Raw genomic sequence first — 15,301 nt, 5'->3', positions numbered from 1 at the left:
ACTAAATATGTAGTATGTTAGCTCTTCATTTTTAAAATACCTGTATCATACATAGCAAATTATAGCAAAATATTAAGTATTTTACTGTATTTTTTTTATTACTTTGGTGGTAGTAATAAAATAAGCTTATGTTTTTATGGATATTTATCTGGAATTCTAGTATTTGATTTCATAAATTTAAAAAGCATCAGACTTAGGTATTTTTTGACACATTGAAATATTCTAAGTAGGAGGAAGCTATGTATTTTCTAAGGAGGAAGCTATGTATTTTCTAAGTTTTGATTAGTATTAGCTAATACTGTTTACCTCATAGGTCTCAGTATGACATAATTTGTAGATTCTTTTGATCTCCCATTAAGGTAATTCTTTCTTTCTTTCTTTCTTTCTTTCTTTCTTTCTTTCTTTCTTTCTTTCTTTCTTTCTTTCTTTCTTTCTTTTTTTTCCTACTATTTAAGAATTTAAAAAAATTATCTTTGGAAAGAAAGAGATTTAAAATAGTTAGTGGCTATTTATTATTTTCTGAATGTCACTTATTTCTCCTTGTGATCATAAAACCAGCCAAAATTTGTGGCTATCCTGTTACAGTAATTTAGAGATTAAATCCTACTCTGTTGATATTACTCTTTTATTGAAGATTTCTGATCATCCCAGTAGGTATAACATTATTTATTCAAGATAACATTTTAAAGCAATATTATGCAAGTCATTTTCATTTAAGAAATTAGAAATGGTTATTGTACAAATCAAAAACAAATGGAGGAGAGCTATAGTTTTCGACAAATGTTACTGTGAGAACATAGGCTATTTGGCAAAAAAAAAAGTTCAAGTCTTGTGCCAAGTTATATTCTAGAAGTTCTAAAACAGTAGTTATATTAAGACAAACTAAAAAGTCAGTGGAAAATTGTAATTGTGTATTTAATTGCATAAGCATCTTTTCTGTGCCAAAAATCAGTGAGGTATTTTTGTATATCAGTGAAGAAATACTACTAACATACTAGAAAAATAAGCAAAGGATATGCTAATTTACAGAAAGATATCTAAGGTACAATATTCTTTCATTTTAGTATGTCAGTGGATTATTGACTACTAGGCACCCTTTTAAAATGTTTCTGGAAAAGTCGCACTATAACATTTGCTAGTATATTGTGAGTTAGCTCTTCTAGAAGTGCAGATGGGAGTGTGAACTGATAGAGCCTTCATTAGAAAGCAATTTGGAGTAGGTTTTGAGAACCTTAAAAGTATTTACATTCCTAGTCAAAACTTTTTGACTGTTGTTTTCACATCTCTGACTCTTCTGAGAAAGTCATTCAAGATAAACATAAATATTTTGTTCCCAGATCATTGTTTCAGTGTTAATTTTAGGAGTGAAAATTGGAATCACTTCTGACATTTTCAGTAATGAAATGATTTATTGTATATTCATGAGATGGAATATTATATACTGTTAAGATTTTAAAGAATATTTAATCTCGTAGGGATATACTATGTAAAAGTCATACTTAGTAAACGTATACTCACCTATATGTGATTCTTGTGTATACATACGGAGATACTTCTGGAGGTGAGATTGTAGTGGATGTTGTACTATGTCTTCCAGACTCCTCCTTAAGACTGATGGCACTAATCACACCAGCCGCTGTGTGTGTTAGAGGCACCCCTACCCAAGGTCTCTCCCCTTCGTTGGGAAGGGCCATTCAAGTGCCAGAGTTCTGATGCATGTGCATCAACTTCGGCTCTCTCAAACTCTGCCATTTAATTCTCTCTCTGCCAACTCCTGTTCCTCTTACACCTCACAGGTGTTGTCATTGAGAGTACTCTCCCATAAGCCTGTGTACAACTCTAAGTCTGTTATTTGAACAATAACAAATTACAGGGACCCCTGCCTTTTTCCTTACAAATTCTGTGTTTTCTTCTGTTTAAAATCAGGGTTAAAATTTATGTAGAAAGAGAGGTAATGAGGTGGTGTGTCTGTCTGTCTGTCTGTCTGTCTGTCTCTCTCTCTCTCTCTCTGTCTCTCTCTCTCTCTCTCTCTCTCTCTCTCTATATATATATATATATATAATATATATATATGTGTGTGTGCGTGTGCGTATATAAGGCCAGAAACTAGGAACTTTGTCCATTTCCAGTTTATGTATTAAGACAGTGTAAGTGATAAGATTTTCTATCCCTCTAGCAGAAACAGTGCTTTTAAATTACATCTGTGTTTAATAAGGTTTGCTATTGTATTTTAGTGTAAAGAACTGGCCAAGTCCAAGGCAGAAGTGGCCTGCATCGCAGTGTATGAAACAGATGTGTTTGTCGTTGGAACTGAGAGAGGACGGGCTTTTGTCAACACCAGAAAGGATTTTCAGAAAGATTTTGTGAAATACTGTAAGTATTGTATTTTTATCTTTCGTATTTCATAAATGCTAAATTTAAACATTTATGTATAATATATCTTATTTTATTGTAAAGCAGAATGAGATTATTTTTAAAAAAAACTTTCTGAAATGTCCATGCAGACATTTTAACCTTTTTTGCACTTAGGGAAAAAAAAGTGCAGCTCACTGACATCCTTAATTTAACATTATGCATAGGAGTGTTATGTTTTCTAGAATTTTGACATTATCAGCAATAAAAAAGAATTACTTTTAGAAATGAATATACCACTACTAAAAACAGAATGCTATAAATAGAATGATGTCATTTGTTTCCAAAGACTATTGATATGCTAGAGTGATATGAAAATAATAAAGTGAAATATTTCGTGGCAAACTTTGGAGATAAGGATAGGACTGTAATTACTTATCTCAGGGCAAATGTTGCAGCTGTAAGCCCTGGTGCTGCTGAGTATTCTTGGGGCAATTGGGAAATGGGTTAAGATGCTCAAAGTGAATCACATGGTAATGTATAAGGGTAAATACTGAAGAGTTTAAGAAAATGGTAAATGTTTATTGTACTCTGCTCCTTGCTTGGCATTACTCTGGATTGGTGAAACACATTAGAGAGAAATTAGACAAATTCTGTATTGATTAAAAGTTCTTATCCAGATAAGCATTTCTTTTCTCCATAGATATTAGGTATGTTGAAAACAAGTCTCTTTCTGTGCATTACATTTTTGTAAGCATGGTGCATAGTTAAAGCAGGTCTCCCTGACTCCTTCAGTAGAATCAACCTGTCAAGAGTCCTCAGCAAGTTTTGTGGTCTTCCAATCTACTGTAGGGTGTTAATACTATGACCCTTCACATATGACAGTTTTATATCTGTGCTTATTCTAACACTGCCCTTAAGTTTTATATTAACTCTGATACAGCATTTTCTTAAACACGGAAAGAGAACAAAAAGGGTATGTCTATAATCTTGTAATATATGTGTCTTTAAGATCCAGACTTAAATTTCTATTATCAAGTTAGTTCCAGTTCATGATAAATCGAGCAGATCATGGGTAAATAAAAATAGGTTTCTTAATTCATTAACTTCAGTTCTCAATTGTATTTTTAGTCCTTTTTAAAAAATGTATCTTCTCCTCTGCATTATATTCCTTACTCCCCACCAGATGGGATCTTTTAAACTTTACGGCAGTAATCAATTTTTAAATATTTTTTTAATTTTTTTATTATTTTGAGAATTTTTAAGGCTTTGATTATGTTTATATTTAAGTTTATACTAATAATGTTGCTTTGATTATGTTTACATCAGCTGCCATCTGTCCCATGAATACTGTAATCCCACTGGCAGCTGTGTTTATATTCATCTTTTCTATACTGCCTTGCTTAGTTGGTTCTCTAGTGATTTAGAACTAAGCATTAGGGCAGCTGTCCTCAGTTTCACATTGTAGCCCCTGCCTATTACTATTCATACTTTTTTGCTGTTGTTACCAGTAATTTGATGCCCTGGAGAATAACCTTTGGATAAAATTCCTAAATACCTAATATTTCTATAAATTATTTCGCAGATAGGACTCATCAATAGTGGTCTTCTGAAGCCTAATTAATAGGTTTGTAAATCAATTTTAGAAAATTTTGGGAAGAATTCTAAGCTCTTTTTTAGAGTTTAGAAAAGCAGTATCCAATAAAAGTAATATTATGTTAATCACTCATATGATCTAAAACTTTCTAGTTATTACATTGATAAAAAGTAAGGAGAAAAATGAAATTTATTTTAGTGGTTATATTTTAACTTGATAATGTAAAATATTATTCAACATGTAATCCATATAAAAAATTATGAATGGGGTATGCGGTACTTTATGGGGTACTTTTTTTTTGTACCGAGTCTTTATAATTCAGTGTATACTGTAAATTTACATTACCTCTTAATTTGGACTGTCATATTTCAAGTGCTCAGCAGCCACAGGTGTCTAGTTGCTATTGTGTCGGACTTTGCAAGCTTAGAACATTTTTGTAGTGATAATCTTCCCATATTTGTTTGTAGCTGATAAATTACTGGTATGGTAATTTTGTTTTTAAAAACACTAGTGGCTAATTTGTAGGATTTTTAGTTATAGCTACACTTATTTCAGAGATGATCATTTCTTAGTATTTCATTCAAGTCTTTTAGGTTTTTATTTTTTAAATTGCATTTTTTCCCTTATCTTTTCTGTTTTTATATAATACATCATAAATGTTAAAATATAGGAAAAAATATTCTTACTAAAAACCAGATATTAAGGTAATGGATACAGGCCTTTTATAGCATTAATTATTTTACAGGTGTTGAAGAAGAAGAAAAGGCTGCAGAGATGCATAAAATGAAATCTACAACCCAGGCAAATCGGATGAGTGTAGATGCTGTAGAGATTGAAACACTTAGAAAAACAGTTGAGGACTATTTCTGCTTTTGCTATGGTAAGTTATACACTTGAATTTTCTAAAAGATACATAACATAATTGAGTTTTTTAAAGGGTAAATTTAATATATGACACTTTCACAAATTGAATGGATTAATTTCCAAAAAATTGGGTTAACATTAGGAAAAACCTTACTTTCCATTTTCAGCTTGAAGGAACCCAGAAACTAATAGAGCTATTAGAGCTGTTTTCTTTTTTAGAGCAGTTTTAGATTTCACGGCAAATTTAAGAGGAGGGTACAAAGATTTCCCATATAACATCTTCCTTCACATGTGTATAACCCTTTGCTATTAGTATTCCCCACCAGAGGACCTGCATCAGCACATCATAATCACCCAAAGAGAGTTCGTTTATTTTTGACATGCGTGCCAATTCTCCTAAAAACCACCTTTTGCTAATCGAGTTATGTGTATATAGAGGGGGAAGATAGAGGTTACATCGGGAGGTTGTAGGTAAAATTCAACTGTGGTGAATTCAACTCTGGGGTTTCTGGTATCTTGGCTTACTGCTTGGTACATACCAACAGCCTGACAGGATACAGTCATTTGTGAATGTAGGTTGTGTTCATTGAATAAGTTTTCAATGAGAATATTAACAAAAAATTGATATTTTATAGTAACAGTTGGATTTGTCAGGCTTCCATGTTCTGAGGCTGAATTATATATGAAAAGATTGTGTTATACCAGGGTGAGACCATTATGAAGAAAGAGAATAGTGCAAGAAATCAGACATTTTTCCTTTTGTGTAGGTTTTATTTTATGTAAATATTTTACATACTTTTCATTTTGGCCCTTTGGATTCGTTTCAGGTATAGCTCTTTTGCGAACATAGGAGTTAGGGCCTTATAGTATTTCAAAGTAGTTTTGAAATTAGCTGTTAGAAGAAAACATGCTATTTATTAAGCCATGATAAACTAATGATGGTTTAGTTTTTGATCTTAGCATTTAATGATGTTTATCTTCCTTCCTCCTTACCTCACTCGTTGTTCCTCACCCCTAGGGAAAGCTTTAGGCAAATCAACAGTGGTGCCTGTTCCGTATGAGAAGATGCTACGAGATCAGTCTGCTGTGGTGGTGCAGGGGCTTCCAGAAGGAGTTGCCTTTAAACACCCCGAGAACTATGATCTTGCAACTCTGAAATGGATTTTGGAGAACAAAGCAGGGATTTCATTTATCATTAAGAGGTGAAGTACTTTCTTCCTTGACCACCAACAGTTTATTCTTATCAAATTGAATATTCAGCTTATTTTAATATACTTTAAAAATTCATGATTACTGTAGAACTCATTTAAATTTCTGCCTTATAGTAATTTTGATTTGTATATTTATGTATAGTTTTGTTGTGTTTTGTTTTAATGCAGACCTTTCCTGGAGCCAAAGAAGCACCTAGGTAAGTGATTGCTTTGCTTATACAATAGCCAGATGGATTCCTAAACCTGTTTTGCTAAATTTAATGTATTTTAATGTTTTCTTTGAGAATATGAATAATACATTTTGGAGTGAGATTCATATAAACCAATGAAAAGTCATTGAGCTGAAAAAGTACAGACTTGTTTTTTGTTTTTAGTTCTGCTACTTGCTTTATGTTGTATTCAAGGTTTTATGTTTGCAATATTTAAGATCATATTCTATATTTGCTCTCACTTCCCAGAATTATGAGTATGATTTAACTTAATGTTCATTGAACAAGCATGGAATTATTGGGTACAAGATTGGGTGGAGAAGGGGTGCACAACTGTACAGGTTTTAAAGCTTTTAAGTGCTGGTAGATCTAAGGAAAGAGATAAAAAGTCCATGAAGTCACCATAGCAAGAGCATAAAGTACACACTGCAGGAATGATTAGAGAAAGCACTATGGTTAGAGAAGTAGTTGGAGGAAGGATTCTTTTACAGCCCAAGAAGGCTTTCCTGACAAACAGGACATTAAGATGGGCCCTTCTGAAGAATGAGGAGGATTTCAACAGGACTGTTTTTGGGAAATTCAGCCATTTCATTTGAAGGGAATAGTGATGTTTAGAAGACTGGTACCCTTTGGAGCCACGTTTATTTGAGACTTTGAAAGTAAATAACCATTATCATTGGCAAAATAACCAACGTAAGGATGCAAGGACAATAATAGACACACCCAAACATTTTGTTTTCTGTTAAATAACCTTTGTTTTGTCCCCTCCATGATGCAAAGATTAATTTTTAGAAGCTTTATTGAGGTATAATTGTCATATAATTCTATGACATGCCATATAATTCACCCTTTTTAAGTCTATAATTCAGTGGTTTTTGGTAACTGTACAATTAAAAACTTAAAAAGTTTTATAACTTAAAAAGTTTTAAATTACCATGATCTAATTTTAGAATATTTTCATCATACCTGTTAATGCATGAATGTTATATAAATGAAGTAGATAGTATGTATCATTTTGAAATTAACTTTTTTCACTCAGCATAATTTAATTGAAGTTCATCCATGTTGTTGATATATTGATAGTTTTTTCCTTTTTATTGCTGAATATTAAGTATTCCATTGTATAAAGATACCACCCATCTATCCATTCATCAGTTGGTAGACATTTAGATTGTTTCCGCTTGGCTAGTGTTAATACTGCTACTATAAGTGTAATTAAATAAGTTTTTATCTGGACATAATACTTTAATTTCTCTTAGATATATATCCCTTGGAATGAAATTGCTGTGTCATAGGGTAATTTTACATTTAACTAAGAAATCACCAACTATTTTCCAAAGTGGTCGCACCATTTTATATTATTACTAACATTATTTGAGGGTTCAAGTTCTTCACATCCCTGTTAGCATTTGTTAATTGTCTTTTTGGTTTGATTTTTGCCTGATGGGTGTAATGTGGTATCTCATTGTGGTTTTGATTTATGTGTCCCTAATTACTAATGTTGAGTTCATCTTTTCATGTGCTTATTGGCTATTTATAATGGAGAAATATGTATTTAGGTATTTCCCCATGTTTTAATTGGGTTATTCGTATTTTTATTATTGAGTTGTAAGAGTTTTTCATATACAGTCTCGCTATACATATTTTCTCCAGTTCTACAAGTTGTCTTTTTTCTTGCTTGATAATGTCCTTTGAGGAACAAAAATTTTTATTTCTTAGGAAGTCCAATTTATTCTTTATCACTGTGCTTTTGATGTCATTATTTAAGAAACTGTTGCCTAACCCAAGGTCATGAAGACTTGTTACATTTCCTTCTATAAGTTTTTAGATTTAGTTCATACATTTAGATCTACAATCAAATTTGAGTTAATTTTTGTTTATGGTACATGGTAAAGGTATAAATTCATCTTCCGATTGTGCCAACACAAGTTGTTGACTATCCTTTCCTCTGGAGTTGCTTTGGCATCTTTGTAAAAGATAATTGACCTTGACTGTTTATTTCTGGGCCTTCTACATAGTGAATAATATTGTGTGTGAATCAAGACAGTTTACCTCTTTGTAATGATTGATTTTTATTTCTTACTCCTGCTGCTTGGGCTATAACATCCAATACAGTGTAGAATAGAAGTGAGGGTGGAAGATATTGCCTTGTTCTCTATATTAGCTGGAAGGCATTTAGGTGTTCACCATTATGATGTTAGCTGTTGGTGTTTTATATATGTCCTTGAAAAGATTGCTTTGTAATGTTTAAATAAAAATTCAGACTTCTTCATGATCACTAATTTTTCCCCTGAAGTTTTCCAGGTTTGCATTACTCTGTCATTTGTATTTTGTGAAATCTTTTATTCTAGAAACTTGTTTTGAAACATTGGGGCCTGATGTTAATTAATGACTATTTCTATAGGGTGTTTATTAATGAGTGGTCCAAGTGGGTAGGTTTGTATGACTCAGTTTTTTTGCCATACCAACTCTCAAAGTAATTGAAATATTGTGATTGTAATGGGATTTTATTTTCCAGTTTTTAAAATCAACAGCTCTTTTGAGATACAATTTACATACAATAAACTATACATATTTTAAATGGACAATTTGGTAAGTTTTGACACATGTATACACTGAGAAAACCCACTACAATCAAGATAGTGAGCACATCTTTCACCCCCAAATTTTTTATACCCCTTAGTTAATTCTTTCCTTTGCTCCTTTCAGCCCTTGTCCTCAGGCAACCACTAATCTTGCTGTCACTATAGATTTGTTTGCATCTTCTAGATTTTTTAATATGAATGGAGTCATATAGTATATACCCTTTTTTATATTTAACTTATTTTGAGACTTACCCAGTGTTGTTTCATGTATCAGTAGTTCATATATTTTTTTTTATTGCTAAGTAGTATTCCATTGTATAGATACACTACAATTTGTTTACTCATTCAATTTGGGTGTCTGTTTTTTGGCGATTGTAAAGAAATGACTATGAATATTTGAGTGCAAGTCTTCATGTGGACATATATTCACATTTCTCTTTGGTAGATACCTAAAGTTGGAATGGTTAGATCATATAGTGGTTATATATTTAACTTTTTAGGAAACTGCCGAATGGTTTTATCATGACTTCCATTCCCACTAGCAGTGTGAGAATTGTTCTATATCTTCATCAACATTGGTGAAGTCAGTCTTTTTCTTTTTTTTTCATTCTTTTTTTTCAAACAAAATTTTCGATGTTACATTGTACAATTCAGTGAGTTTTAGTATATGTGCAAGATGTACTATTGCTGCCATGTAATTACAGAACATTTTTATCCCTCTAAAAAGAAAGCTTGTACCTGTTAGCAATCATTGTTTTCTCATTCTTCAGAGCCAAATCTGCTCTTAATAGAAATCTTTATCATCGTTTATACATCAGTAAAGTCTTAGTTTACATTACCAGAGTAGTAGTATATTGTTGTATTTGCTTCACTGAAAAATAAGAGCCTTTTCATTAAAGGGAGGATGTGTAAGGGGCTGAAAATTGTTAGATTGTCATCTCTAGTTATTTTATAAGGGAGAACAAAGGATACTTTTTATAACTAATGTAGTACTCATTCTAGTGTGACCCAGAACTATGAAGTCCCCCTCTCTCAGTTCATTCTATATTTAGGACCTTAGAGAATATTAGTCATATCTGAAGTGTTGGAAGAACCTAAATCTAATTTTTTTGTACACAGGTGCTCGTGTGATGGTAACGGATGCTGAAAGGTCAATGCTATCTTCAGGTGGAAGGTAAAACATATTTCATTAGTACTAATAAACTTCCACACTTCACCAAGTTTAAGTTTTTGATTATCGAGGTGTTAGAATATTAAAAAGTCCTATATTGCACATTTTGATGTTTAATATGCAGTTGAATTGTTTGGGAATCCTGTGAAAATGCAGTTTTTGACCTAGTTCTGTATGGTAGATGTTCTGGGTAAAGCTGATATGATTGTCTAATGATCACATTTGGATAGGAAGGTCTTATAGTAAAGTGGAATTTGAAAGCTAATATGCTACACTAATATTTTGTTATACTTTTCTTCTAAAAAAAGTTTAAATTGGAATTAAAGTACTAAATTCAGTTGACAAGTCATAGTTATACAAGAAATAAGAATGTAAATTTTAAACTTGAGTCAGCATGCATTCAGCTTGGTCAGGTGAGTGATTTTACGATGAACCAGTGCATTTGAATACTGTGTAAGTGGCCCTCACTAATGCATAGCTTTATCAGGGTTTCCTTTTCCTTTCAGTTGTGGTCCCATCAAAGTGAAAACTGAACCCACAGAAGATTCTGGTATGTACTAGTACTTTTAGAATCAATTATGAAAATTAAGGGAGCCTTTTCCTCATTTAGAAGGTTATATTCTGATTCATTACTTATTCTTTTGTTTTGATGAGAAAAGGACAAATTCATTCCAATGGTGATATTATTTGTTAATGCTATCTTACATGAAACCCAAAATGATAATTTGCTTGATAAATGGTAGTTGGAAGTTTGTTGCTAATTACACATTTATGATAAAGTTTATTAATAATTTTTTCTAGTTGTACAGGAATAGTAGTAATAAAATGTCAGCTAGTTCTCTATTGCTTTTTACAAAAATCAGAATAGTACCTTCTTACTCTCCTTTTCCCTTTGCGCTCCCATTTTCTACTCTCCAAGGAAACTGTTTTTAGCTCTAAACTTTTTTTGCTATTTAATTCCTTATTTTTAAATGTTATGTTTATACTGATATTTCATACAGTTTTTTGGATAGCTTTATTGAGATACAATTTATGTGCCACAGAATTTTACCTGTCTTAAGTATATAATTCAATAATTTTAAGTAAATATACAGAACTTTACAGTTGTTACCACAATTTGATTTTAAAACATTTTCGTCACTCCAAACAGAAGCTTGGTTCCATTTGCGGTCACTCCTTGTAACCTTCCCCCACTAATTCAGGTTTCATAGGCATATAAGAAGAATCATAACAGTACACGATGTTTTTGCATTTTGCTTCTTTTACTCCGCATGTTTTGAGGCCCATCTTCAAAAAAGTGGAGCATATTTAAGTAGTTCATACTTGAATGTTAGTCCACTGTACAGATATACTACCTTGTATTTATTTACTGGTAGACATATGAGTTCTTTCTACTTTTTGGTTGTTTTGAATACCACTGCTGTGAACAACCACATATGTGACTTTGTGTAGAAATATGTCTTCGTTTTTCTTGAACAGGTAACCTAGGAGTGAATTGCTGGTTCTATGGCAACTCTATGCTTAACTTTTGAGTTACTGATAAACTGTTTTCCCAAGTGGTTACACCATTTCATTTTCTTAGCAGGAGTGTATGAGAGTTTCAGTTTCTCCATATCTGGGCCAGCTTTTGTTGTCTTTTTTGATTATAGCTATCCTAGTGGGTGGGTGTTTGTTTCCTTTTCCTTTTAAATAGACTTTCTATTTTTAGAGCAGTTTTAGTCACAGCAAAACTGGACAGAAATTACAGAACGTTCCCATATACCTTCTGTCCCCACACATGCACTGCCTCCCCTGCTGTTAACATCCTACATCACAGGGTACATTTAGTCAAATTGATGAATCTACCTTGACACACCCAAAGTCTATAGTTTAGTGTCAGTCATGTACATTCTGTGGGTTTCGACAAATGCATAATGACCTGTGTCCGCTATTACAGTATCCTTTATAGTACTTCATGTTCCTAAAAATTTTCTGTGCTCTACCTATTCGTTTTCCCTAATATTTGGCCATCATTGATCTTTTTACTGTCTCCATCATTTTGCCTTTTCTAAAGTGTCATATAATTACGGTTTTAATTGCATTTTCCTAATAATGTTGAACATCTTTTTGCATGCTCATTAACCATATATCATCTTTGATGAAATGGCTATTTAAATCTTTTTCTCTTTTTTCAATTGAGTTGTTTATTTTTTTCCCTTTTTTGAGTTATATGAGTTCTTTATATATTCTGTGTCCAAGTCTTTTATCAGAAATAAGGTTTTGTAAATATATTTTTCACTCTACGGCTTGTTTTTTCGTTTTCTTAATGGTGTATGTTGAAGCCTAAAAAAAAGTTAATTTTGGTGCAGTCCAGTGTTCTGGTTTTTTCCCCATTGTTTGTGCTTTTAGTGTTACATTAGAAAAACTGCCCACTTAAGGTCATAAAGATTTTTACACTTAAGTTTTCTTCTTGAGTTTTATAGTTTTAGCTCTTATTGGTTAGGTCTAAGATCTATTTTGAGTCAATTTTGTGCATGTTGTGAAATAAGGGTCTAATTAATCATTTTGCATGTGGATATACTGTTCTCCCAGCACCATTTGTTGAAAAGATATCTTTCTCCATTGGATTGTCTTAGCACCTTTGTCAGAAGTCACTGTGACCAAGTTTACTTCTGCACTTTGAACTCTAATGCCTATTTCTATGCCAGTACCATACTGTATTTCATGTAGTTTTAAGGTTTTATTTAACATATGGAAAATGAAGAAACCATTATTTTACTACTTTCAGTTCTTTTTTTTCCCTCCACTTTTACTATAAATTGATTTTTACTGTTCAAGTTATTTGAGATCTAAGCGTGATCTTGAAAATATTACTTAATGTTTGCTTTCTTACCGTGTTTCAATTTTAGGTCACAAGATTTTTTGCTTATTTAAAGCACACAGCTCTTCCTGACTCAATTACAATTTTATTGTTATAATTGTTATTCTGGTTGAATGATAAAAGAATGAAAGCAACTTCATCTTTTAAAAATAATATATAGTTTTAAAAGATCATTGAATTATTATTAGGGATATATTTTATAGTTAGCCTTAGTGATTGGCAAAGAAAAACGGGTATTTACAGTATTTTCATAGTAAAGAAATGTGTAAACTTAATAACCTGAGCATAGGCTATAAGTGGGGTCCTAAAATTTCATTTGCATTAAATGCAGGTTCATATCATTGTAAAATAATGGCATCTCCAGTTTAACTTCTTGCAGAGGTTGGGAGCCAGTTGATAATTGTTATATCTGAATTCTGTTGCAGAGTCTATCATTGTGGGGCTTTCACTGTCTAATGCAGTGAATTTTAGATTTAGGATTCATCTAGGAATACAGGGATGATTTTATTAGAAAATCTCTTAATTCACTTTCTTATGTTATTGAACGAATTAGAAAGAATATCTGGATAGGTGCTATATAGCCATGCCACCCTGAATGTGCTCCATCTTGTCTGATCTCAAAAGCTAAACAGGGTCGGGTCTCGTTAGTACTTGGATGGGAGACTGCCTAGGAATACCAGGTGCTGTAGGCATTCTAAAAAAAAATCTGGATAGATGATGAAAAAGCAGCAGAAATCCTTAACATGATTGGTTGGGATATTACATGTAATTGTAAATGCCAACCTAGTGAACTACTAGAAGCACTCCTCATAAGACAAAGTAACACATTTACACCTGTTTCTTACCAGTGTTCTAGATGTACAAACCAGTACAAATATGAGGTGTAGGTAATTAGAAAATGAAGGGCACCAGCAACTTTTACAGGAGAGTCTTGACTCCTAACTGAAAACTAAACATTTATAATCTGATTTTTACTTTAGGAAGTGTTAAAAAGTCCAGATGTAATGAAAGTTTGGATTAAAAGGACATGAAAAAAGTTAATAATCCTTTGAATGCTTTCTAAGCAATAAATTTGACTAGGGAAAATATCTAAAAATTTTATGTGGCAAAAGCAGCCAAAATGTGTCAAAGGGTATGTAAGACAAGGAATATCTATAAGACAAATGACAAAGAATTGTTTTGTCTAACTTACAAAGAGCAAATCCAAAATATAAATGACCAAATATTCAAGAAACAAGAGAAAATGGTCAGTCTAGTTAAAGAAATGGAGGTAAAAATTCCAAGAAATATAGTTTTACACCCAGTAGATTGGCAAACATTAAATTCTACTCATACCCACTCTCTGTAAAAGGTATGGGAAACAGCAAATTTAGAAGTTCTCGGTGTGTGTATAAATTGTTGCTATCTCATGGATGATACTTTGACACTTTTTATCATTTTAAGATGCATATGTTCTTTGATCCATTGCCGCCTTGCAAAAATGGCATTTAACATACAGCTTCATCAGTGGAATTCCTGTTGCCATTAAACATAGTAAGATAAGTGTTATCTATTGATAAGTAAGTATCTGTAAGACAGACTACTAGTTAATTGGAGAAAAGCAAGATGTCAAAGAGGTGAATAGTGTAATACTTAAAATTTTTACTTTAAAATGTTACATTTTGAAATTACTGCAAATAGAAAACCTGCACATATAGTGTAAGGAACTTTTTCCTGTACCATTTGACAGTAAGTTGTCAATATTATACCCTATCATCTTTTTAACTACTTCAGAGTAATTCTTACAAACAAGGATATACAAACAGTAATATAAACAATATGATCATCAAAATAAGGAAAATAATCCTTATTTAATTCTCAAACCTTTTTCAAAATTTCAGAAAATTTGCCGATTGTTTCATTAATGGCTTCTTTACAGTAGTTTCTGTCTTTCCTTTGACCTTGATACTTTTGAATGAATTGTGATATTTCCTTATGATTAGATTTATATAATTTGTGTGTGTGTGTGTGCATGTTTTGCAAAAATGTCAGATGTGTTTTGTGTTCTTTAATGTTTTCAGTTGGCAGTTGATTTTGTTTACGCCTTTACTGATGATATCTTATTGGATTGCTTAGTTTTTCTAGACTTCTCCACTGAGAATTTACTTTTCCTTTGTGATAAATATATTTATGGGAGTTTCTCTGAGACAGTGGAAATATGTACCACTCCTGATCAAACTCTGAGTTAAAGTCAGTTCATTTATATGAGAGTACACCCATGAATTTCTGTTTTATTCATAGTGCATCACAATCCATTATTATCATTATTTTGATTTGCCAATAGTTCTTGCTTTGGCCGTTGGAGCCACTTCAGGTTGTCTTCTGGGTCCTTTTCTGGTCCTTGGGTCATTGAAAATATCACCATCATTTTTATAGAACTTTTTTGTTTTTACTTTCTTGGGAAACAAGGTGG

At 32.1% G+C, this 15,301-nt stretch overlaps 1 protein-coding gene across 11 annotated transcripts in view; it reads left to right on the top strand.

Annotated features, from left to right (window-relative positions):
* Positions 1–15,301, top strand: part of GTF2I (general transcription factor IIi) — a 92,945-nt gene that overhangs the window by 19,410 nt on the left and 58,234 nt on the right. For all 11 annotated transcript variants that reach the window (XM_016153218.2, XM_016153220.2, XM_016153219.2 and 8 more), the window contains 6 exons: positions 2,235–2,373; positions 4,695–4,829; positions 5,832–6,015; positions 6,193–6,221; positions 9,938–9,992; positions 10,496–10,539. In XM_016153218.2, coding sequence (XP_016008704.1) covers positions 2,235–2,373; positions 4,695–4,829; positions 5,832–6,015; positions 6,193–6,221; positions 9,938–9,992; positions 10,496–10,539 — 586 coding nt within the window. The remainder of the gene's footprint in view (positions 1–2,234; positions 2,374–4,694; positions 4,830–5,831; positions 6,016–6,192; positions 6,222–9,937; positions 9,993–10,495; positions 10,540–15,301) is intronic.

Source organism: Rousettus aegyptiacus, unplaced genomic scaffold (genome assembly GCF_014176215.1).
Source record: "Rousettus aegyptiacus isolate mRouAeg1 unplaced genomic scaffold, mRouAeg1.p scaffold_m13_p_8, whole genome shotgun sequence".
Taxonomy (NCBI): Eukaryota; Metazoa; Chordata; class Mammalia; order Chiroptera; family Pteropodidae; genus Rousettus; species Rousettus aegyptiacus.
Note: the sequence above shows the minus strand (reverse complement) of the source record. Positions and strands in the feature narration are given on the sequence as shown.